This window comes from Gopherus flavomarginatus, chromosome 5 (genome assembly GCF_025201925.1).
Source record: "Gopherus flavomarginatus isolate rGopFla2 chromosome 5, rGopFla2.mat.asm, whole genome shotgun sequence".
Classification (NCBI taxonomy): Eukaryota; Metazoa; Chordata; order Testudines; family Testudinidae; genus Gopherus; species Gopherus flavomarginatus.
The window spans coordinates 17,377,310-17,403,465 of record NC_066621.1 but is presented as its reverse complement, the minus strand read 5'-3'; the positions used below and the strand labels follow the sequence as shown (position 1 = coordinate 17,403,465).

The 26,156-nt window shown below is 45.5% G+C and overlaps 1 protein-coding gene across 4 annotated transcripts in view; it reads left to right on the top strand.

Moving 5' to 3' along the window:
* The first annotated feature begins 10,299 nt into the window (after positions 1 to 10,299).
* Positions 10,300 to 26,156, top strand: part of MDFI (MyoD family inhibitor) — a 40,156-nt gene continuing 24,299 nt past the window's right edge. For 2 of the 4 annotated variants that reach the window (XM_050957116.1, XM_050957115.1), the window contains exons 1-2: positions 10,300 to 10,635; positions 10,992 to 11,096. In XM_050957116.1, coding sequence (XP_050813073.1) covers positions 11,049 to 11,096 — 48 coding nt within the window. In that variant the 5' untranslated portion in view covers positions 10,300 to 10,635; positions 10,992 to 11,048. Of the gene's footprint in view, positions 10,826 to 10,991; positions 11,097 to 26,156 lie in introns of all 4 variants that reach the window. The other 2 variants (XM_050957117.1, XM_050957114.1) reach the window with 1 other exon arrangement.

Sequence of the window (26,156 nt, the reverse complement as noted above, 5' to 3'; positions counted from 1 at the left end):
ATTAAAACACCATGTCTTTTAATGATTAACCAGTCAGGATGTTTTTATTATGTTATTAATCAATTGTAGAAAATTTGATCAGTCATGTTGCTGGGAGGATAATTAGGGAGAGAGTAAATGAAGCAATGAATTTGCATTACTGTGGCTTTTTTGGGTAATGTTGATCACTAATTGGGCTCCTGAACCACTGAAGGTCTGAGTATCACTGTAGTAACGTATCAGTCAAGACCACCTGGGTTCAGGTCTCAGTTCTTCCATAAGTTTGCTGATTGACTTTAGGCATAAGAACAGCCATACTGGGTCAGACCAAGGTCCATCTAGCCCAGTATCCTGTCTTCTGACAGTGGCCAGTGCCAGGTGCCCCAGAGGGAATGAACAGAGCAGGTAATCATCAAGTGATCCATCCCGTCGTCCATTCCCAGCTTCTAGCAAACAGAGGCTAGGGACACCATCCCTGCCCATCCTGGCTAATAGCCATTGATGAACCTGTCCTCCATGAACTTATCTAGTTCTTTTTTGAACCCTGTTAAAGTCTTGGCCTTCACAACATCCCCTGGCAAAGAGTTCCACAGACTGACTGTGTTGTGAGAAGAAATACTTCCTTTTGTTTGTTTTAAATCTGCTGCCTATTAATTTCATTGAGTGACCCCTGATTCTTGTGTTATGAGGAGTAAATAACATGTCCTTATTTACTTTCACCATACTTACTTTCTCTGTGCCTCAGTTTCCCATCTATCAAAGGAAATATTCTTTCTTTTCCTCACCCATCTGTCTTGTTTATTTAGACTGTAAGTTCCTTGGGACAGGGGATGTCTCTTTCCATGTGTCTATACAGCACCTGCCCCAATGAAGCCCCCTGGGCCCTATTATAATGCAAATCATTGATTCTAGCTTGAGAGCTGCACCATTTTCCCCACAATGACCTGTGCTGGGAGAAACTGACTGGTTGTGAGATGTTCCTATGTCATCAGGCACTGTGCTTTGCCATCTTTCCATATGGCTCTGTCTTTCCTCTCTAACGATGAAGACTCCTCACAAAGCCAGTAGAGGCAAAGTCATTTTTCAATTTCCAAAGGCCGATTTAAAAAAAATAAATTGTCCATTTCCTTTTAAAAAAACTATTTACAGAAATAGCTCGTGCTTCATCAAAATATTTTCGCTGAAAATATAAAACAGTGGGGTCATTCACTCAAAACCTTGCAAACCACATTCCCTCCACCCCTCACCCCATCCCGCCCCGAACGGAATGATTTGAGAGTGTAATTTTGTTTAGAGGGTTTGTGTGCACACAAAGAACGGTAATTATGTAGACAGAACAGTTATGGCATTGGCCCTGCTCAAACACGACTCAGCCTATTACAACTCCTCTCTGTATTGAGACGTAGACTGAAATGTACGGCACCATTCATGGGAGGTTTACCGCTCTGCTGCAGTGTGGTTTCTCAGATGGCATGGGTTTGGTTTTGTTTTTTCTCTTTTTAAACTGAGAAGAATTTGCCTCTGGTTAGGTCTAGAGCATGTTGCAAAACATCCTGTAAAATGAAAAGTCAAGTCCTGTTACTAAATTTTTGTGAAAAATGGAAGTGTAAATCTTGACTCACACATTGACTTTGACGGAGTGACACTGATTTATACCAGCTGAGGATGTGGTCCAGAGGAGGAAATCTTCCAGGGTGATAAGTTGCAAAATATCACTTTGAAGTAGAAGGGAAAGACAGTGTCGTGACTAACTCTCTGCTGGGACAGCTGCGCTTAATTGAGCTCTGCCACAGACTTCCTGTGTGGACTTAGGCTAGTCACTTATGCCAAAATTTGCAAACGTGTGTCTATAAAGTAGGCCTCCTAAATAAGAGACCTATTTTCTGAGGTGTGAGCACCTGCAGCTTCCACTGGCTTCAGTATGATTAACTGGTGCATTTTTGTGGGATCTGTTTTCACTGCAGACTTAACTCAGCTCTTACTCAGGTGTTATTCCCGAGCACCTCCTACGATCAACACACACAAACCTCTGTCCTGAGTTAAGTGGTGTTTTCTTACCCCAGCTAGCTGGCCCAGCTGGGACTATAGACCTGCCACACCAAGTGATCTCACTCGGGCTGGTAACCCACCCAGAATGAAGGCTAAATCACTCAAGTACTCAGAAGCACAGAGAGTTTCTCCCACAATTCACTGGGAAAGAATCCTAAACCGGCTCAGTTTACTACAGCACAAAGGACCACACGATGTGCCTCCACAAATCCTAGTGACGCACACTGAGGAGCATAGTATCAGGGAGGACAAAGTAACTCAGGCCAGGCTGTGCAGTGTGGCAGGCTAAGATCTGGATGCTGGTCACTCTGAGTTAATTCTGCAGTGAAGACAGATCCCTGGAAAATCCCACTGCTTATTTAGGCAGCCGAGTATGGATGTAGGTGTCTAACATTACTCACCCCAGATTGCAACTTTTTCTTTCACATCTTTGCCCTTTAATTTCTCCACCTATAAAATGGGGATAATAGTCACCTGCCTCAGTTGCCAGCAGTCCCTTATTTCTTCATGTCTGTACAACAAGATCAGGAATTGCTGAGTGCCGCAAAAAGCAGCAACAAAAACTCCTGGTGAATGTAGGTGAGTTCTGCTTATTATTATTAATAATAATAATTAATAATGGGAGGAGGGAGGAGGCAGAGGTGCTAAGAAAACAGTCCCTTCTTTTCAAAATACAGTGTTGGCAGCCCAGTGTAGTAAGGAGTGGCAAAGTTTGGTTTGTTAATTGTTGGGAAAGTGCTTTGAGATCCTGGTGTAATATACTTGACAAGTGGGTTACCCATCCCACTCTGTGCCTGCTCCATACAGCATGGCCGCCTGTCACAATTGCCACCTAATGCACTGAGGCTTTATTTAAACGTGGCTGCAGCTGCGTTCTGCTCCTAGAGGGACAGGCCCTCTAGACTCTATGGAATGTGCAAAACCACATTAAAGGAACATCACAAGTTGTCCTCTGTATTAAACAGGCACAGGACACCAATATTCACCCTTTTGGTGCCCACCTCAAGTGTTTGGGATTTTTAAACCCCTCCCAGTAGTAGCAGAGCATTTGTCCGTGTCTGTACTGCCGTAAATAGCTAGTGCATCGGAAATGCACCTGTAGATGGTGCTCAAGAACACGTGGCACTGCTCGTGGATTTTGTAGGACCAATAAAGTTTGGTGTTGCTGTGCGCTGCAGGTGGCTTCCTTTGTGCCACACATAATACTCATCTCAAGACCAGCAGGCGCATTGGCACTGATTAGCTCCTCTTTGCAGGCAGCAAAAAACACCCAAAGCAGCAAGTGCAAACTCCATGGGACAGTATTGCCTCTCTCTCTGAATAGGCCATTGCAGAAGAAGCTGTGTTAAGACCAAGAAGTGGGTGTTTGATCAAGACGTTACTGACAGGGCCAAAAAAAAAAAAATTCCCTCAGCTATCAGGAGGAGGTGATTTAAATTAATCTACTCTGACTTCCATCTTTAAGGCCTTTATTTGTGTGTGGTGTGTAATTGGCTGAATTAGTTTGTGGTTGATGCTGTGTTTTATTTTCACTTTATTTTATTTTATTTTATTTTTAATAAGGGAAGATGGAACCATAGCCACTGAGAAGAGAAGATCCTGACCCTAGTCATTGGCTGTAACCCTAATCCATGCCAGGTGACTACGGCCAGGAAACCCAATGTAGTCCTTTTCCAGCATTCCTGTGTGTCACTCCTTTCTTACAGGTTTTGGTGTTGAGAAGAAAATAACCTCAAAGTACCTACTTGGATTTCTTAAGAAAATGCTTAAATGTTAGCAATTAGAGATGGTTTAAAAAAATGAAATCAGTTCTGTGAAAATTCTGGCAATCATTTTAGTTCTCAGTTTTCTGTGTGGAACTGATTTCTTTCTTTCTTTTTGTTATTGTTTTAAAAAATTCCATGGCGTGTTTTTAATTGATTTTGAAATCTAATTTTGTTTTTGTTTTGAAAATATTCAGTTCTGAGCCCACCCCTGCCCCATATGACTAAATCTGCCAATCAAAATTAATAGTTGAGTAGGGAGGAGGGAACTACCAAAAAAAAAGGGGGGGGGGGGAAGCCTGATAAATTAAAACTGAAAATGACAAGCAGAAATTTTCATTGAATAACAGAATTGCCAGAAGCTGGGAATGGGCGACAGGGGAGGATCCCTTGATGATTCCCTGTTCTGTTCATTCCCTTTGGGACACCTGGCATTGGCCACTGTCGGAAGACAGGATACTGGGCTAGAAGGACCTTTGGTCTGACCCAGTAGGGCCCTTCTTATGTTTTTATCAAAACGTTTTCAGGAAAATTTTCATTTTTTAAAAAAAGCCCCTTTTTATTAGAAAAATTTCAATCCACCTATTCAACATAGGAAAGAAATGGTAACATATGAGACAACTACATTATCTAACTGGCTTCCATATGCTCTTTCTAGTTGCTGTTCTTCATCCAGAATCATCAGGTGCAGGCTAGAACATGGTTTGCAACAATGCTATTGCCTTTTCCTCTTCTCAGAAACTTCTAGCTAAGAGGAACAGACCAAACATTTGGTACTGTCATTAGCACACATGTAAGGTACTCAGATAATTAACTCTCTAGCTGCCGGGGTCAAATGTGATGCCTGGGCCACACCAGGTTGGCCACACATGTTGCAACAGGTAGTTTAGGGAAGTGCTAGTCACTCCCTGGTCATCATCCTCATAATACTGGCATTTTTAAGAGAATCTTCAAGTGTAATCTACTAATGCTGCGACTGTAGCTTTTTGTTCTAATACCCTGGCTTAGTGTGCTAATGAGAGGCTCCTGTTAAGCTGTATGTATGTGTTGGCTGTTTCCCCTCCTGCTGCTGATTGTAATGGAGAGAGAGAAACTTTGATTCCAAATGCCTGTGGGCAAATACTTGGAGAAGGGTGGGTGGGAGGAGGGCATTAGGTAGAGTCTAAGGGTATAGCTACACTTGCAGCTGTACAGCGCTGGGAGTTACAGCTGTCTTCGTACAGCTGTGTAGGGAAAGCACTGCAGTGTGGCCACACTGACAGGTACCAGCGCTGCAGTGTGTCCACATTTGCAGCATTTGCAGCGCTGTTGGGAGTGGCTGAACAGGATTCTGGGATACCTCCAAATACCTCTGGAAGCCAATAACAGCGCTTTTAGTGGCCACACTGGCGGAGCAGCGCTGCATCACCAGCGCTGCAGTTGTTATACCCCAGGCAGAGCAGGAGTACAGCCAGCGCTGCAGCCAGGGAGATGCAACTCTGTATGTGCCTTGCAAGTGTGGACGGTGAGTAAGTTTCAGCGCTGTAAACCCACCACCAGCACTGCAACTCTCCAGTGTAGCCAAGCCCTTAAGACAGCATAGGGGATGCAGAGTGGACCATAGGAAACAAACCTGACTTTGGCCTATACCGGCCCTGGCTCGCTCTGCTCCACCCCTAGAGCTGGGATCTTCAGCTTGGATAAGCAGTTTGTCTATGGAGGGGGGTGACTGGTACAGAGGGGAGCAGCTGATGTGGGGAGCTCACCCTGGCTGCAGTGTGAGGCGACTCCGTGTGTTGCTGGATGGCCTGTCTCGTTCCTTGTGTGGCTTACTGAATCCACGGTGCGTCTGAGCCTTATTATTTATTTCTATTACAGCAATGGTTAGAGGCTCCAGCTGAGATCAGGGCCCCATCGTGCTTGGGGCTGTACGTTCATAGTGAAACAACTCCTACCGTAAAGTGTTTACGGTCTAAATAAGGCAGACAATGGGTGTGAGGGAAACTGAGGCACAGAGCAGGGAAGACACCCAGCAGGACAGTGGCAGAGCCCAACTCTCCTGATTCCCAGTCCATTGCTATATCCCCTGGACCACTCTCCCTGCCCCCACCGTAGCACCCCCCAGCCCCTTCCCACCCATATGCAGCCGTTTTCCCCTAGGTGTTGGATTTATTCATTTCCTCTCAGTTAGTGCCTCTGTTTTGATGTGGCAGAATGATTTCCAGCCGCCTCGCAGGGATGTCCTTTACGCTGGGAAATCCACTGGAAATGTCAGGGCTGGGTTGAGGTGGCTGCTTCCCAGGCTGGGTTTCCGTTGGGGGTCGGGTGTAGAGGAGAAAAGCATCATGTGCCAGAACCTGGCTCTGACCCCCATGCTCTACACACTGTGAAGCTGAGATGCCCTGAAAATTCCTTCCTGTTCCTCTTCCCTCAAAGCCAGATCTCCAGCTGTGTGAGGTTATGGGCCCGGCCATCCCTTTGTCTGTTCCTGCTCCCGTCCTTCTCCGTGTGCTTTCCCAAGTCTCTGTGACGTGCTCTGGATGTGCCCCCAGGGAGTGTGCTGGGCTTCCTGCTGGAATTCAGAGCAGCCTTTAGATCAGATACCAGGATGACAGGTGTCTTAGATTAAGTTAGATGGAATGAGAGTGGAAAGGGAAAGGCTGCTTTAAACATGTTTCACAGGAGCAAATCCTGCCCTAAGCTACACCTTTGTATCACCATGAAATTGAACCAGGAGCGCTGGGAGGAAATCAGGAGAGAAATCATTTGGACTCAGTGGGAAAAACCATTGGAAAATCAGTGGGGAAATCATTTGACATCAAGGGAGATGGAATAACTGGAAAACCATGGGGTGGCTTAGATGTGGCCTGTGATGTTTTTTAAGCCCTAAGAAAACTAGTTTTAGTTCTTTTTCTCACGGCACTGTGAACTGCAAAGAATCAATAGGGAGCTGCTATCCGCAGAGGGCAGGCCACTCGTGGGTTCAAGGCAGGCCCTCAACAGAGCAGCTTTCAGGATAATATTGTTTCCCCTATTCTAACAAAGTTTCTGGTTCCATTTTTGAGGAAAGCATCTTTCTGATGGTTGTTTTTTTACCGCCCATATGACCGCTCTATAATACTGTCTTACATTTACGTAACACTTTCTGTCCCAAGGGATCCTGAAGCACCAGAGTTTATACACAGCGTTCAAGGATCACTTCACCATTGCTGCAGGCATGCAGGGTCCTGCGCCATAGGACAGGATGTGAGAAATGCAGCTCCCATTTGAATGGATGACCGAGGAGGAGATTTTCAAAGTCACTGCATGGTAAGTTCTAGAACCATCATGAAATTGGGATTCCATTTCAATGTCCCCTCCCATTGTTCTGAGGGCTGCATCATGAGACTGAGCTTTCTGCTGGGCTGGAAATGCTGCTCTTGAAGAACTGAGGATGGTTGGAACAGAGGACTTGGCGTCTGGCCTCTCAGCGAGTGTTTCAGCAGGATTCCTGGGTTCTTTCCCCACCTTTTGGGGAAAGAGTGGGGTTCGCTAATTAAAGCAGAGACCTGGGAGTCAGGAGGCGAGGGTTCTGGTCCTAGTTCGGAAGAGTGTGTTATCTGGTGTTTGGAGCAAAAGGGTAGGAGTTGGGTCTTCTGAGGCCTATTCTGAGCCCTGCCACTAATCTGCTGAGTGAGCTTGGACAGCTGGGTTAACCCCTCGGTACTTCAGTTATCCATCTGTGAAACAGAGATAATAACACTTACCCACCTCACAAGAGGGCTGTGAGGGCTTAATTAATGGTTATCAAGTGCTTGGATGAAAGGTGCTAAGATGATAAAGATGATAGCTGCAAAGTATCATTATAAAGACGCTGAGTGCACCCAGATTCCTCTTGGCATAAATAAAGAACTGTCAGGGCCAAAGGAAAAAACTCAGTGGATTTGCCTGCTTGTCAGCATGAATCTTACAAGCCGAGGAAAGTGCAGTACTGACATTTCAACATTTCGTTCTCATGGACTTGGGCCACTTCCCATCTGTAGCTACCAGGAAGCAGGAGGGTGAAGTGAGGGTCCTGTATATCCACCCTGGGGGGAGCTCGTGCTCTGATGTTGGTTATGAAGACCTCCTCCCCGGCAGAAGCGGGAGGAAAGCAGTGGATGTTAAGGCATGGGGGCACAGATAAGCAAACAGGAATGTGCTCCTGCCAAAGCACAGGGCTGACCTCTACCTAGGCTGATTCAGAGGCGTGCGGCATCATAGTCAGGAAATCCAGGGCACACCCACTGAGACATGCTCAGACATCCCAGCGCCCTGGGTGTCTCAACTCACAAGTGAGGCCAGCTCCCCTGTTGTAGCTGTTTGAAATGAACCCTAGTGGAAAACTGGCTGGGTTTTTATGGCGAGTGCAGCAGCTGGCCGGAGCACTGTCAAGTCAGAGGAATAACACGGCCACTGTTTCAAATACCAGGGGTTTCTTGGCTCAGATAATATTTTTTCTCGTCGGGTTTGTCTGTTTAGATTGTAAACTCTTCAGGGCACACTATCTTTCTTGCTCTGTGTTTGCACAACGGGTGCAGACCTAGCTGGTGTTTTGGGTGCTCCTGCAATGCCAGTGATAAAGCAGGACTCTCCAATTAGGATAGATCACTAATGAGTGACCAACTTTTGCTAGGTGGTGGTGGTTGTTTTTTTAATGAATGACCTTGTAGAATTGAATAGAGAATTCTATCATCACAAAGACCAGTTTAAAAAACCTCCACAGAGGGTCTCATTCTCTGTTAGATCCTAGAGAAATTTCATACCCCTGCTTAATTTCTATACGCCTTGGCTGGAATTTTCATAGGAGCCTCAGTGAGCGAGTTACCTTTCAAAACCCCAGCCTCCATCCCTGCTAAATTTTATCCTAGTCTTGCCCCTTCTCCTTTAGATGCTTGCGTCCTCAAGGGCACCTCAGACTTTTCTTCCACCAGGGAAGAAATTCCCATGGATTGCGTGTCTGAATTAGATCTTATAAAGAGCTCCAATCCAAACGCTCTGTGCTGGTTGCCTTCTAGAGCGCAGTTTGGGCTGATCTGTGATATTGAGCTCTTTGGGCAGGCCCAGAGCCTGTGAATATTTGTACTGGGAACAGCAGCTAGTAGTAGTCGTATTTCAGCAATGGCTAGCAAGGCTAACAGCAACGGAGCCCCGTTGTGCTAGGTGTGATATATACACATAGAGAGACAGCCCTTGCCCCCAAGGAGTTTACAGAGTAAATACACAACAGAAAGGGTGGGAAGGGAAAGAAGGACATACAGAGGAGACATGACTCACCCATGGTAACAGCAGGGCAGTGGCTGAGGTCCTGAATCCAGGCCAGCACCTTATCCACTGAACCACGCTGATGACTCTCTGTAAATTTTAAATCTATGCTAGCCACGACATGGAAATGACACCCACGCCCATTCACACTTACTGACCTGGATCAATTCTGATTTCATTGACACTGGTTTCAGTCCACAATAACTCCACTCATGTCACTGGGGTTACTCCAGAGTTACACCAGTGGAGAATCTGGCCTATTTAATAAACTTGGAAATACTGGATTGTCAGGCTCCAGTAGTGTAAAAAGCAGTCTTAAAAAGAATGTGTCGGTACATATTTTACCTAAAAATGTTACATTGTCAGTTCCATTAAAACTGTAGAAACAGTGAATCCAAATGCAAACTGCTCCTGTAATTAAAATATTACACTAGAAAAGGGAATTTGAGACTTGACTTCATTCTGTCACTTTAAACAGTAATACTTATAACTCTAATCATATTTTGCCCTCCATCTGAGTATCTCAAAGCCAGCGAGTTAAACCACAAAATCCAATATTGTCCTCATTTTGTAGATGGGGAAACTGAGGCACAAAAGGGGAAAGTGACTTGTCCAAGGACGGACAGTGAGTTAGTAGAGGAGTCAGGAATAAAATCTCTCTCTCCTGACTTCTGGCTGTGTGTCCTATTACATGACAATCTTTCACACAAGAATATGTAATCATACTGTAAGTATATTGGGCCACATCTACATCGGTATTTGGGAGCATTGCCACTGGAGGAGACAAGCTATTGTTTCTGTTCATGCAACACAAGGGAGGTTTTGGTGATTTTTCAAGTTGGGCTTGCTGTCCCTTTTTGTTCCCTTGCTGCTGTTTGAAAATTGATCTTTTGAGTTTAAAGGAAAACAAATTTGGATTAAAAAATGTGGAGATCAAAGACTTGAGCATTGGCAGAGGGATATAGTAAGCCTATGCTTGTCCCACATTTCCCTGTTCCCCCCCACCATCCTTTGACTGCTTGGCTCCACTCCCCGAAAAAAGAAATCAGCTTTTTTTTTTTTCATTCCTTTTTAAAGTGGCTTTGTGGATTGTTGTGTCTGTTTGTTGGTTCTCACTGCTTTTTTAAAATCATAGTGCCAACCAGCTTATTATAGGCTGCATGAACTCCAAATATCTCCAGCATGAAGGAAACTGGGTAATCAGCCCTGAATGCAATTTCCTGTGTGAGAGACGGGAGGCAGAGCTTACAGTCTGGAGATAGACTGCACAAACTTGTCCAGTTGTAACCTAACACTGCCCTGAAGAAAGAGCTGCAAAGATAAAGACGTGAAGTGTCCTCTTTATTTGAAACTGCAGGACATTCCTGGCAGGGACAAGTCACCAGGCAGGGCACTTTTAAGGAATATGTAAAGACAAAGGAAGAAAGAAAGACAAGTTGAAGAAATCTAGTTAAGAGGGCTGGAGGAGTGGGGTGTTTGGAGAAGGGAGCAGCTTCAGAGACCTGAAGGAGACCTTCACATGGAGAGGACGATAGAATGACACTCCACTTGTGGGAGCTCCATTAAAGTGTAAACAAAAAAAGTGAGTTTCTCCAATGTGTCTCTGTATCCTTCGGGGTGGGAATTGGCTGATCACAGGATTCCTCAATGCTGCTGGGGCTGAAATGTGTCTGGAGGGAAGTTTAAGCGGAGCTGGAGTGTCTTGCAGCTGAACAATCAAGCAAACTTTTGTGCATGTGGATGCGGCAGTTGGGGAGAGGTGTCCTGCCCGGGTGAGTTAGAAATCCCTTCTTGGGGTGGTGCGGTTTCCTCCTTGTCTCCCCACCTAAGGTCTTCATGCTGATTCATTCCATGTGAGAGTTCCTTATGGCTGGGTTGTTTAGCAATGTTCAGTGAGCTTCTCTCACTGTCTTACTCTGCATGTGGTGTGTCTGGCAGGTCCCAGTCAGATGTCCGAGGTGAGAAGTGACCTCTCAAGCCATTCTGACTCACTCAATGGAGACCCCCTGCCGGATCAGACACCCTTCCTGCCCACTAGCACAGGTAAGCACAAGGGGCTTTTGTCTCCCGCGCTTTAAATTTACAGGGACTTGTCTCTCTCTAGCCACTGGCAGGAGCCCTAGGCTTCCTTGTTCTTTTTATTTGTTAAGTAGATGTCTTTGTCCAACTTTCTGGATTATAAAGAGAATTGTAGCTCTTTGTGGCTGAGCACAACTTGAGCTAGATCCTCAGTTGGTGGAAATCAGCATGGCTCCACTGAACTTAAAATAGCTGTGCTGCTTTCCACCAACTGCCCTGTGTGTACATCCACCACCCAATACAATGGGGATCAGAAGCCCAGCTGGTGAAAATCCAGGGAAGCTAATGGAGCCCCACCAGCTGGTGATCTGTGGGTGTGGGGAGGGGGATGGTGCCACTAGGACAAGAAAGTTTGTGTGAAACTTTCCTGCAAAGTTTCTGTAACTTTTCCGTGTCTAATGGGACTTCACCAAGAGCCAGGATCGGTGGGAGCAAGGGCGCTGGAGATGAAAGGTGCTTCCTGAGCTGTTTTCCTGGCTTGGGAAGGGAGAGGATGTTGGCTCTGCAGGAGCCAAAAGGGTTAAAGAGCAGGCAGACTAAATGTTGCAGAGACTTACTGGTGAGGGGCTCACCTCCAGGCTTAAAGCCCACCGCTTCCTTTCCCATTTTCTCTCTCTCTCTTTCTCCAAAGACACTATTGTGCTCTCACACGCTGGCTGTGTGGGACGTAACCTCTCCAGAGGGGGGAAAGGGAGCTTGGGTTTCTTTCTGCTACCTCCTGCCTGGGTTGCAGACCGTGCGGGGGGAGCCCTGATGCAGCTGCGCTGGAGCTTTGGCTTCTCACAAGAACTTTTGTCTCCATTCAGCCGCCGCGTGTTCTTGGGCCTGGGCCAGCTCCTTGCGAGATGCAGCTTCCCCCCACCCTCGCTCTGGGCCCTGATTCTATTAAATTTAATAACATCCTCTAGCCCCTGCTCCGTACCTGGAGAAAGCTATCTGCTTTATTCCTTCCCCAGATCTGGCTTCAGGCCCCACAATCAGAAGGTGGGGAGGCTCTGGGTTGCTGTATGTAAGGGGCTCCATCCAATATCCAGGGACTGACCAAAGATCAGAGAAGATCGGAGCTCAGATGGCAAACCACTGGGAGACCATCGGGCGGATCAGTGCCTGATTCTGCCACCCTTGCTCATGGCACGTGGCACTCAGTGCCATTGACACCTGTAAGATCACTCAGTAAATGTTACCCAAAAGGGGTCAGGGCCTCAGAATCAGGCCCTAAATAAGTGGGTTCCCTGGATCCCTGATTGCCTCCATCTCCTCCTCCCACTTGGAGCAAATCCAGTGAAATTCCACTACCCGTGAGAGTCCTGTTCTCTTTCCATGCATCGTGCTGTGTTAGCTGCAGTGTGCTGGCTCTGAGAAAGCCTCCTCTTGGAATGTAGCTATTGTGTGTGGGGAGGGGAATCAATTTGACCAGAAGAGGTTTCCAGGCTACTAAATGATGATTCTCCGCCAGCTGACTCTGAGCAAGTTGTTGTATACGTAACAAGCTCTCCTGTAATTTAATATTACCTGTTGTAGAACTCTTAACGCTACATGAAATTGTCCCGTTGTCGTTATTATGGCAACACCATAACACTTTCATTTGCATTTGCCATAATGAGAGTGTTGATTGGGCCGGAGTCTTTGGCTTTTCCCTGGGGATGTCACGCACAGTTGGGGGGGACCTCCATTGTCAGTGCAGTTGTCTTCTGCAGATATTTACAGGAGAAACTACACTGAAGGGCTGATTGAGAGGAATAGGTCAGAGCAGGAAACTGACAGCGAAAGGTGAAACACAGTCTATTGTGTGTGCTGTCAGAGTGAGACATAAAAGAGGCCAAATTAATTCCTGGTGTAACTCCACTGATGGACTTATCCTGCAATGTGCCAGGGCTCAGATTTCAGAGAATACATTCCCTTGTTATGTTCCCCCAACATTTCCAACCGGATACTGTGTTCCCCACTTCCTGTCCCAAACTCTTGCGTTGTTGTTTCTGTTTGCTGTTCAGCAGCTGATATGTTCCACCACAGAAGTGGCTGCACCACAGGGAAGAATTCTGTGCATCAATGGCCACTGCTTTCCACCCCAGAGGTGGATTCATTTCAGTGGTGGGTGAGCAGTCCATAACAACCTCTGCGGGGCTGGATGGGTTTTACTCTGGAAGTTAGCTCGAGCTTCCGCTGGTGGCGCAACATCTACACAACTATTTTGAGCACGCTGGTGCAGTTCTGTCTACCTGGGCAGTGTAGACATACCCATCGACAGTCTGTGATGAAGCAAGTACTTGATCCAAGTCTTCAAAGTCCCATGCTAGCACCACTGGGCTCCATCTCTTTCACAGCCTGTTGTTGGGGCATGGGACTTTGGCCTAGATCTAGGTTGCTGCATAGCAGAGGTTCAATGGGGCAAGAGTTCTCAGCTTTCAAAACACGAGAAGCTCCTACCCCTGTTTGAAAAGGCACCAAGTGCCATTGCTTAGTGGGAGACACTCACTGGTCCATGGAGAGCCAGAATTCCACCAAGAAGAGTCCATTCCTGCTCTTTGCTGAGGACTGAGGTGAGATGTTTGTTGTTTTTCATCCATCAGGGCAAGAGCAGCTCTCCTTGTGGCCTTTCACTTTCCAGGATTTTCATCCTTGTTTGCAGGGCACTCTGGGGATGGCATCCAGTTTGTCCACACCGTGTTGTTTGCCGACAGTTCCGTGAAGAAGCCTTGTCTCTTGGGAAGTTTCATCCAGAGGTTCTGCCTCCCTGATTTGATCATGGGGATTTGAACTCATTAACCCTTTCAAATATAATTCAGGAAGCCAAATTAACTTAGTGAGATTGAGTTGATAAAATAGGTGGGGAAACTGAGGTGCATTGAAGCTCAAGGCTAGTGAACCTGTGGCAGAGCTGGGACAGAATCCAGGTCTCCCCACTCTTAGTCCCATGACTATGAAGCTGTGCGGTTTCTACCTTGTGAGAAATGACGTGACCGGGATATTTCTTCTGGGATCTGTGTCCCCTCTCTTAGTAGCCATCTCTGAAGATGAATGGATCCCAGGTTATCACAACCTTCTTCTCACCGCAAGGAGGGCTGGACCCAGGCACCTAGGTACCATCAAAGCAGCCCCTTTGAATTACCAGAGGGCAGCGCTAGAGAAAGATGAGAATCCTCTGGTTTCATGTCCAGCAATGAACGAGTGAGCACAGGCAGTCCATACTCAGATGCTATCTTCATATGGCAGCATGTTGGCTCGTATGAGCCAGTCTTTCTATGACCTTACTTTAGCATGAATACCCTGTAGACTTTTCTCTTTCTCCATCACTTCCCTAAAGTTGGTTGGAAAATATCAGTTATTTTCTCACGTGGCATTTAGGGGCAAAGAAAATCTGGGCCTTTTGGTTTTTGAAGAGAATTTTAAAAAAATTTATTGTTTCACCAAAAAAAAATCTCCAGTTTCTGATTTTTCATTTCCCTCCCCCTTTTCCAAAATAGAACAAAAGGGGATAGCTGGAACAAAGTTTGGGAGGGGCTGAAGAAAAAATGAAAAATGTAGAGAAAAAACAAATATTTAGGAGAGCTTTTGGGGGGGGGGAGAGGGCATTTTCTGTTTTAAAAAAAATTGGTTTTGATGGGAAAATTTGGACACGTTCTACACTCCTCCTCTCTCTCTTTCCCCTGCCCTCTTTCTCCTGGGTACACACACAACTTTTCCTCCTTTCTCTGTCATATGCACCCCGATAGCCTCTCTGACCACTCCACACGCAGCGTAAGCATCACTCAGTGAGCTCAACTCTGCTCCTGTCAGAGGCTACAGGTAACTCCCCAGCACAACTGGGAGCAGGCCTTGGCCCACGGTGCTTCGTTTCTGGGCTCCCCGTTGACTTCCACTCCCCGGCTTGGCTATAGTAGCCAGCAATTCTGCGGCTTCCTCAGTCTGAGCTTGGGGAAAGGGCAGTGTACTTAACATGCAAGCACACACACACACACACAGTGATTTTTTGACCATTCACAATGAGTTTTCCCTGAGGTATAACACAGGGCTGAAAGCAGTTCTGCCTTGAGGCCCGAACCTAGCCCCACTGTACCACAGGCCCAGCCCCTGTGACAGGCCCAGACAATGCCTCTTTCATAGAGAGCACAGCAGAAGCCTCCCTTGGAGCTCAACTTCTCTGGAAATGGCAGCTCTGCAGAGCTGGGTTTGCTGGGGTGCAAACCACAGGCTACCCTCCCCAGTGCATTGTCATGCCCATACACAATCAAGATCAATGAAGGAGGCACTGGGACCGGAGGCCTCGTCCATATGGGAGAGTTTTTCCACTACAGCTCCACTGGTGTAACTATGCCAAAAGAATGCATCCACACCGCTTTGTTTATGCCAGCTTAAATCTCTTCTCTTATGAATCATGCAGCCCTGTGCTTTTTCAAAATACTGCACTCTTGGCACATCTCCCTTGGTGCTCTATTCCACCACATTCTCTGCCTCCTGGGATTTTTCTTGTGTTGCACGGTCAGATACCTTCAGGAACCTGCTGGCATCCTGGGACTTGGGGACAAACTAACAAATTCCCATGATTCCTTTCCAGAATCATTTGGTTTTAGCAAGCCAGCGCCACTTCCAAACTGCTGTCAGGCCGTAAGGGGAAAGCCTGGCTGCTTGGCACGATCCTGACAGTCAGGGATACAAACAGGGTACCCCAGAGGTATTGGCTGTTGAGAATAGCCACTGGCTCGCATGTGTGAAGGCCTGTGCGCTCTTGAGTGATCAGTCTGATAGCTTGTCGGTTCTGTCCCCCTGGTTGATCTGTGGACTCGGTACTCCTCCCTCACTTGAGGGGCTGGGACTTTCGTTGTTTTGGTGGGCTCTGTCCACCTACCCAGACCTGAGACGGGCTGACAACTGGTCCTCCCCGCGAAATTCGTACTTAGGACCCATCTACCTGCAGAGTTGCACCAGTTTAACACCAGGTGCAGCTTGAAACTGATTTAAGTTTTGTCTACATGGCAGTTGGCCATGTAATTTCCAGCTCAGGTAGATATATTCACACCTGCTCGGATTGAGCTTGCGTGCTAAAAATAGCAACATCGCTGCAGCTGCACAGGTGCCAGGATAGCTAGCCACCCCAAGTACATCCCTGTCTGAAAGCTTAGGCACGTCTTCGCACTGCCCATGCAGCCACGACTACACTGCTATTGTGTACTAGTTTGATCCAAGCTAGCACTGGGATAGACTCATGGATTCCAAGGCTAGAAGGAGCAATTATGATCATCTTGTCTACCCTCCTGTATAACACAGGCCAGAGGACTTCCCCAAAATATTTCCTAGAGCAGAGTTTTTAGAAAAACAGCCAGTCTTGTCTTGATTTAGAAATTGCCAGTGATGGAGAATCCACCACAGCACTGGGTAAATTGTTCCAGTGGTTAATTACTGTAACCATTAGGCATTTATGCCTTATTTTCAGTCTGCATTTGTCTAGCTTCAACTTCCAGCCACTGGATTGTGTTAGACCTTTCTCAGCTAGACTGAAGAGCCTATAATTAAATCTGTGTTGCCTGTGTAGATACTTACCGACTGTAATCAAGTTACCCCTTAACCTTCTCTTTGTTAAGCCAAATAGATTGAGCTCTTTCAGTCTATCAGTCAAGTTTTCTAATCCTTTAATCAATCCTTGTGGCTGTTCTCCAACCCCTCTCCAATTTATCTTCCTCCTTCTTGAATTGTGAGCACCAGAACTGGACACAATATTCCAGCAGCGGTTGCACCAGTGCCAAATACAGAGGTCAAACAACCTCTGTACTCCTACTTGAGATTCCCATTTATAGAGCCCAAGATCACATTAGCTCTTTTGGCCACAGTGTCACACTGCCAGCTCATAGCCAGCTGATTATCCACCTCACTCCCAAATCTTTTTCAGAGCCGCTGCTTCCCAGGAGAGGGTCCCCTATGGTGTGAGATGGTCTACATTCTTTCTTCCTAGAGGTACACATTTACATTTAGCTGTATTCAAATGCATATTGTTGGCATGTGCCCAATTTGTCAAACCATCCAGATCGCTCTGAATCAATAACTGGGTCTCTTCATCATGTATCACTCCCCCAGTTTTTGTTTCACATGCAGACTTTATCAGTGATGATTTGATGTTTTCTTCCAGGTCATTGATAATAATGTTAAATAGTGCAGGGCCAAGAACCAGTCCTGGCAAGACCCACCAACCTGGAAACACAGCTGCTTGATGCTGGGGAGGCATAGCTTAGTGGTTTGAGCATTGGCCTGCTAAACCCAGGGTTGTGAGTTCAATCCTTAAGAGGTCCATTTAGGGATGGGGGTCAAAATCTATCTGGGGACTGGTCCTGCTTTGAGCAGGGGGTTGGACTAGATGACTGCCTGAGGTCCTTTCCAACCCTGATGTTCTATGATTTGCCATTTACAGTTCCATTTTGAGACCTATCAGTTAGCCAGTTTTTATTCCATTTAATGTGTTACACATTAATTATAGATCACTCTAGTTTTTTAATCAAAACATTGTGCAATACCAAGTGACCTCTAGTTCCAGTATACACCTGCCCTTAATTAAACTGGTGCAAACCCATATATGGATGCTCTTATTTTGATTTAGTTTAATTTGCTTATGTTGGAAGATTACCTAGGACAGTATATAAGGAGTGAAGCTAGGGACAGATTTCAGAGAAGGAGCGACAGATTTCAGGCGGGACCTAGTTTTGTATGCATACCAGTGGCCAGTCTTCTCAGTATGTAACGTTGGCCTCTCTGCATGCACAATGAAGATCTCTTTCTACAACTCTGCCTGCCTACCGTCTAACTTATTGCACAGATCAGGAACAGGTTTAAACTAAGTGAAAATAAATCTTTTTTAAACTGAATTAAGAGAGCCCACAGAAGAGCTGGCAGCAGTTTAAGAAACCTGATTGCAAAATGTGTGTGTAAACAGCCTCTTAAAAAAATTAGAAGCAGCCAACTAGTTTTTTTCATTTTGCCCCCCAAAAAACAGCAAAAAGCTTTCTGCGCCAAACACCTGACATCTGTATTTTGCTTCTCCTGCTGCATTTGTTTAAAATTAAAATAAAAAAAAGAAAATTCTTTCTGGCATTTTCAAAGATTCCAGTTTCAAAATAAAACAATCCCTCAACTGGGATCTGCTGTTTGCCACTAGAGCACTGCGTTCTTCTTCTAGCTTCTAACTGAATTTCATTTGAAATTGCCTGCTGAGGTTCTGAGAGTTGCAGAAACCAGATAATGCCCTTTTTTCTTTTTCTGGAGTTTTTCATATTTTCCCAGAAGTGTAACAAGATGTGTATGGCAGTTGTGATCTCTCCATCTATGTGCCCCATAGCCTGATCCCTCCTTGGGGGATTTTGTGTCAGGGCCTGTGTTCAACATGGGCCTTACATATGGGAAATGGTTCGTTTCTTTCGCCTGCTTTGTGCTTGGGCTGTCCTCTCCTTGGCTTCTCAACACCAGGCTGCATGGGAGGGTAATGGAGATGCCATGACCAAACATGGTCTTCTGGTTAAAATACTACTGTGTGACTTGGTAGCTCTTGGTTCAGTAGCTCACTAGGCACAAGGTGCCCCATGGCAAGTCACAGCAGCCACCGTTTTCCAAAAGTGGCTAGTCTTTTGGGGTGCCTCCATTTCTGGAGACATCTTAAAAGGGCCTCATTCCCAACAGAGCCAAGCACCCGGTCTCTGAAAATCATGCCCCTTTAAAGGTGTCTCTAGCTGGAAACCCAAAATCATTCATCATTTTTGCAAAGTCTTAGCCTAATTTATTGTGTGTGTGTGTGTGTGTGTGTGTGTGTGTGTGTGTGTGTGTGTGTGTGTGTGTGTGTGTGAGAGAGAGAGAGAGAGAGAGTTCCCCATTTCTAAAATGGGGGTGACAATACTCCCTTTTTCTCCCCGTTTGCCTTTCTTATCTATTTTGATTGTGAGCATTTTGGGGTTGAGACTTTCCCTTACATGTAGTCTACACGGCAAAAACAAACCAACTAACAAAAGCATGGCAGTGCAGATGTTCGCCTGGGCCCTGAAACCCAGCAACAGGAAAGGTCTCGGAGCCCAGGTTCCAGCCTGACCCCAAACATCTACCCTGCTGTTTTTGGCCCTGCAACACAAGCCCTTGAGCCTGAGTCAATTGACCCAGGCTCTGAGACTTACTGCTGTGGGACTGGTTTTTTGTGCAGTATAGATGTATCCTATGAATACAGACAGCACCTAGCACAGTGGGTCCTTGTTCTTGATTGAGGTAGATCCAATACCAAGAAGAAGAAGAAGAAAAGAAGAAGAAACACTCTCTCCCTCATCCACTCCAAACCTTTGCTGAGGTTCTGAAATGTTCTGATACTTGTCAGTGTTCATGGCTTTTTATTGTCACTTCTGATTTCCAGCTAGGTCCTGTGAAAGTCCTGAACCCAAGCCTTGAACCCAGGCTTCAAATTTGCAGAGCTCATGGCTAGTCAGATCTGTGGTTTGTTTCAATTCAGAGCACTAAGGCCAGATCCTCAGCGGGTAGAAACCATCATAGCGCCACTGACTTGAACAGAGCTGTACTGGTTGACGCCCGCTGAGGCTCTGGATGATAGATAACTCCAGAAGAAGGTGCAGATTCCAAACACCTTGAAGTTCAAACTCTGTATTTCGGCTCAGGCCCATCTCAGATGACAGAAACTATACATGCCCAAAAGAACATGAGCAAAGCTTTACCAGGGATTTCTCCAGCCAGCAGCAGAGAAATCTGTTGAGAACTAAGCTTCTCTCATCCCTACAAGAAAGGGAGAGATAAAGGGGCCTCTGCTTGACCTTTGGCCACTGCTTTGTAGGTTTCTTCTAATCCTTCAAACTCTGCATAAGACTCCTTAACACCCATATCATTTTGGAATTTTTATTGCCCTCTCTACCCACGTATACACTCTGTCTTGTACATTCCGGGTTTGGCTGTAATGTCTCTGTCCCTGGATAAGGCGGTTGAAGATTAAAGAGAACACAGTATCGGTAGAGGCCATGGGCTGCAGCGTCTGATGTAGGACAGTAGCCTCTTGTGCTGAGCTTTGGAATTTTGTACCCCAGGATGTAAGCACCAAATTGACCACTGTTTACTGTTGGTTTTGCTGCAGCATAAATAATCTGATTGAAAGAAGAATGCAGAGGCCGGGACTGGGTAAAATAGGGAATTATCAATGGGAGCTGGAAATTCTCACCTCTTGGGCTAACTCTAGCCCTGCTTGGGAATGACAGAAAGATGGTATCAAATGACGACTGTTTGGTGTTCTCTATGTGTGGCAGGTCTCGGTTCCTAGTGGGCCGGGGTTCTCGTCATGCAGTAACTGTCCCAAGTGGCACTGACAGGCATTGCTGGAGACTGAGCTGCTCTTTCCTCACTATATGTGGCCACTCCAGGTCAGGACTCAGGCACATTGGTAGGGTGGGGAAATCTGGCCCTGTTGCTGTACCTGTTTTGTGGATAAACAGGCTGCACAGCCGTCACTCCAGCCTCTCTCGCAACCAGTGTCAATTCTGATGCACCAAGCAGGAATGTGTTCACCCAGTTTGGCAACTTTCAACTCCCAGGCTAAGAACCCAGGTGCAACACATTCTCAGGAGCAGATGAACATTTGCATGGAAAGCAAGTTGGATGATTTAAGGTCTCCATGAGAAATGACTTGCTCCACCCAAATGGCCTAATCATTGGACTGCTTTGCCATCCTTAGATCAACAGCTATGTAATCTGTGGCCCATATAGGGTGACCAGATGTCCCAATTTTATAGGGACAGTCCAGATTTTTGGGTCTTTTTCTTATATAGGCTCCTATTACCTCCCACCCCCTGTCTGAATTTTTCACATTTGCTGTCTGGTCACCCTAGATCCATAAAGCTTTGTGCTGCCTTTTTAAAAGGAGTTTATTTGCATATTGCCCTGACCCAGTGGAGGTAAGTGTTCTGATCCCAAGCCCAAATTGGTCTTTCTATACTCAGTACCACGCTAGAAATTCTGGATTCTCCTCCCTGTTCTAGAAGGGGTGTGTTGTCTACTGGTTAGAGCAGAGGGGGAGCTGGGATTAAGGGCTGCAAAATTCTGTTTTCTTAGCTTTGCTGTTATGTTGCCTTGGATGAACACTTCTCTGGCGTGCACGCGCGCACACACACACACACACAGAGTAGAGTAGGAGTAGTAATAACGTTCTGTTTCACAGGGTTGTTGAGATGAGATTGTATGAATGTAAAGTGCACTGCGGTCCCATTTTGTAAAGTTGGACCCTTGTACAAAGCCCTGAGATGACTAGCGAGGTCTTAGAATGAAAGGTGCTCTAGAGCTGCAAATTATTGTTCTTGTTAATAATGATGTGTACCAGCTTACATTTATCTATTCTTCAACTAACTTTTTCTAAGAACTCTTAGGTTAGAAAGGCACAATTTTCCCTGGCGGAACCTATGCTAGGTTGACCCTGTAAGATTATATAATTACTTTACCCAACATGTCCTTAACTAAGCTCTCCACAATTTGCCCTGGCATTGTGGTGTGGTTCATTGGGCTGTAGTTCCCACAATCTCCTTGGATTTGTTAGGCACCATATTATCAGCTTTCCAAGCTTCAAGGATAATTGCTGTTTTTAAGGCTATGTTAAATGCCTCAGGGTCTGATCCAGCAGCCTTCATTCATGCAAAACTCCCAGCAAAGTCAAGGAGAAGTTTGCCTCTGTATGGAAGAATAGGAAGAGGCCAATGTGAATCCATCAGGAGCTTTTCAATGACCTGAAAATCAAAAAGGAATTCTGTAAAAAGGGGAAACATGAATGAATTGTGACAAAGGAGTGCAAAAGAATAGCACGAGTATGTAGGGACAAAATCAGAAAGTATGAGGAACAAAATGAGTTACACCAAGCAAGGGATATAAAAAGCAATAAGAAGACATTCTTTAAATACATTAGGACCAAAAGAAAGATGAAGGAAAGTGCAGGTCCTCTTCTTAGCAGGGAAGGAAAGCTAATAATGGATGACATAAAGAAGGCTGCGAAGTTTAATGCCTATTTTGCGTCATTATTCACTAAAAAAGCTAAAGGTGACCAGATACTCAACATAATTAATATTAACAAAAAGGGGGAAAGATATGCAAGCCAGAACAGGTTCAAGAATATTTAGATAAATTAGACGTATTCAATAGGGCAGAGCCTGATGAAATTCATACTAAGGTTCTTAAGATACTAACTGAAGCAATCTCAAAACCGTTGGAGAACTCATGGAGGACGTGTGAGGTTCCTGCCTTTAAAAGGGGGAATAAAGAGGACCAAGGGAATTATAGACCAGTCAGCCTAACTTCAATATCTGGAAAGATACTGGAACAAATTATTAAGCAATCAGTTTGTAAGTGCCTAGATGATACTAGGGTTATAAAGAATAGTCAGCATGGATTTGTTAAGAACAAATCATGCCAAACCAACCTAATTTAAGGTAAGGTTACTGGCCTCTTGGATGGGGGGAAGTAGTTGACATGATACACCTTGATTTGAGTAAGGCTTATGTCACAGTCCCGCATGACATTGTCGTAAGCAAATTAGGGAAATGTGGTGTAGATGAAATCACTCTAAGGTGGGTGCAACTGGTTGAAAGACTGTACTTCCAGAGGAGTTGTCAATGGTTTGCTCTCAAACTGGAAGGCTGTATCTAGTGGGGTACCGGAGGGGTCAATCATGGGTCCAATACTATTCAATATTTTCATGAATTACTTGGATAATGGTCCAGAGAGTGTGCTTATAAAATGTGTAGATGGCACCGAGGTGGGAGGGGTTGCAAGCACTTCAGAGAATAGGATTAGAATTCAAAATCACCTTGGCAAATTGGTCTGAAATCAGCAAGGTGAAATTCAGTAAAAACAAGTGCAAAGTACTTCATTTAGAAAGGAAAAATCCAATGCACAGCTACAAAATGAAGTATAACTGGCTAGGGGGTAGTACTGCTGAAAAGGATCCGGAGGTGATAGTGGATCACAAATTGAATGTGAGTCAGCGATTTGAGGCCACTCAAAAAAAGGCTAATATTGTTCTAGGGTGTATTAACAGGAATGTTGTATGTAAGACCTGGAAGGTAATTGTCCCACTCTACCTAGCACTGGTGAGGCCTCAGCTGAAGTACTGTGTCCAGTTCTGGGTGCCATCATTTTGGGAAAGATGTGGATAAACTGGAGAAAGTTCAGAGGAGAGCAACACACATGATCAAAGGTTTAGAAAACCTGACCTGCGAGGAAAGGTTAAAAAAACTGGGCATGTTTAATCTTGAGAAAAGAAGCCTGAGAGGGGATCTAGTAACTGTCTTCCAATATGTTAAGGGCTGTTCTACAGGGGACGGTGATCAATTTGTTCTTGTCCACTGAAGACAGGACAAGAAGTAATGGACTTATCTGCAGCAAGGGAGATTCAGGTTAGATATGAGGAAAAACTGTCTAACTATAAGGATAGATAAGCTCTGGAACAGGCTTCCAAGGGAGATTGTGGAATCCTTGTCATGGGAGGTTTTTAAGAACAAATTGGACAGACCCATGTCAGGGATGGCCTAGATTTATTTGGACCTGTCTCCATGCAGGAGACTGGACTTGATGACCTCTTGAGGTACCTTCCAGCCCTACATTTCTGTGATTCTATGATCTTGGGTCCCTTGGTTTTATCAGAACCCTCAGTCTTGCTGACATGTGTATTGATCCAGCAAAGCCATTAGGGACTATTCACATGCTGGACTTGTGCACAAATGTTTTGCTGACTTGGACTCTTACTGCAATTCAGCACCTCAAGATGTTCTGTAACCTCCTCTGTGGAGAACCCCCCCTCTCTTGTCTGTTTAGATTGTACGCTCAGCAGGGCTGGTACTGTTTCTTTGTGCATATACAGCAGCTAGCTTGTTGAAGTCTCTAAACATTGCTCTAATACAAATAAATAGTAATAAGGCTGCATTCTGATCTCCTGTAAGAAATATCCTTTGAATAGGAATTTCCCCGTGACCTTCCACAGTAAAAGATTCAGCTAACTTCTCTGCTCCTACATCATCCTCTCTAATTCCCCACCAAACCTTCTCCCCTTGGGGGCCCGGGTCTCCAGTCATGCACAGGCAGCTTTACTGCTTCAAATGTACTTTGGGAAATGATTATTTTTGTTCATTTCTGGCTCGCTGTTCCTCACATGGAGACTTATTCTCGTATCTATGGCTGTCTTCATTGCAAATGAAGGTGTGTGTTTACCTCAAGAAAGGTGGGAGAGAGAGGTTTTATCTCAGCTCGCAAAATCAAAAGAAAAACTACCTGTGCCTTGTTACCACTAGGATTTTGCATTACGATAGCTCTCTCCACGTAAAGACACATTTAGTTTCTGAAGTGAAGATGTAGCCATTTGCAGTGGTGTAAATCAGGAGGAATTGCACTGAAGTCAATGGGGTTTTAGCTGTTGTAGAGAGTAGAAGAATGAAGTGTCTCATACAGGAGTTTATTTCCAGTTTTAACCTTTCTTGAAATATGTTGTATTGTGTTATTCAAACAGCTGGTGTTTTAGCTATGTGCGTCTCCATTTTGTTGTGCTGGTTTTACTTTCCTCCTCTTTAATTTGAGGCGGGAGGTCTGCTCTGAGGCACACAAACTTTCTCTCCCTCTAATATGGGGGCCTCTCCGTGCTGAGACTTCTGCCGTGTCTTGAACTGTGAGTGTTTCCTTGTACCATACTGGGAGTGGGACATGGTTTGGGCTAAGTCATCTGAATGGTTTAACCTTGATTGTTGTTTGTTCAGTGCCTAGAGGCTGCTAATCAGCTCAGGGCTCCATGGGTGCTCTGCATATAGCCAGTGAGAGACCTTCCCTGTGCCAAAGGTGGGATTTTCAAGGAGCCAAAGGAGGAAGGTGGCCAGATTGTATTTTATACTCCGTGGGGGTTGAATACCTTAGCATGCCCTTGAGAAGCCCAGCCTCAATCCACAAGCCAGACAAAGGGGGTGGGATAGGTTGTTTTAATACCCCATCTCATGGATTACAAAACTGTCCACGACAGGAGTTCTTGCAGTGATTCTGAAGCAGCTGGCACAAGCCATTGTCAGAGAGGGGCCTGCGTGCTGACCAGCCTGCCTGTCCCTCTGCCTTTATGTCTCTACCCACCAGAACACTATAAATAACAAATAATAACAACCCTGGTGTGGAGCTGGCGAGTTATTTGTGTTTTTGCTAAGGAAGTAACTTTTTTCATAGAAACAAACATTGGTGACCAAACGCCTTGTGGTCCAGCAGCGAAAATGTTTTACACACCATCACCCAAGCGTGCGAGAGACACTAGGGCAAACGCCGCCAGGGTAACCAGTCGAGGTATGGAAATCAGTAAAAGCAAAGCTGTGTTTGATGTGTCAGGAGCTCAGTGATTAGCTTGTGCTCTGCTGTGGCTTTCTGGGCATTTTTCTTCCCCGCTCCCCCTCTTTTCTCTGAATATCTTTGAATCTGAAAGGCTTCAGTGCATTAATTTCAGACTGAATGTAAATAAGCCATTTGGATTTCTCCCAGTCGAGCAAACTTTCAAAACAAAGTTTTGTTTTTTTTTTCTCTCTCTCCTTCTCCTCCAGTCTGGCATATGGAATTGGAGGATTTTTCTCACACTCCCTCCACCATATTCTAAATTGCTTAATCAAGTTCTAAAATAGTCATGGGGGGGGGGGTCAGTAAACCACCTGGATGGACGCGGCAGTATATGTGGGAAAACCAAGAGAGATCACTCATTCATTTTATCTGCAAAAAAACAGATTAGAAAGCTCCCAAATGATATATTGTTGCACAGTAGCATGATGATAATGACAAGCGCCTCAGTAGAGTATATCCTTGTTTATCTCTCCATCCGCCATCGTCCTTCCTCTCCCTAGACATCCCTGGGAGATTAAAGGAAAGAGAAAGATGAAGACAAAAATGGCAAGAGAATCCATGCCTTCATTCATATGAAAAGGGGACTCTAGCCAACATGCTAGATACAAATGCTCTTCAAGTTTGGAAGGGCATAAGTCTGGATCCAACCATGGTGACTCCCCCTCC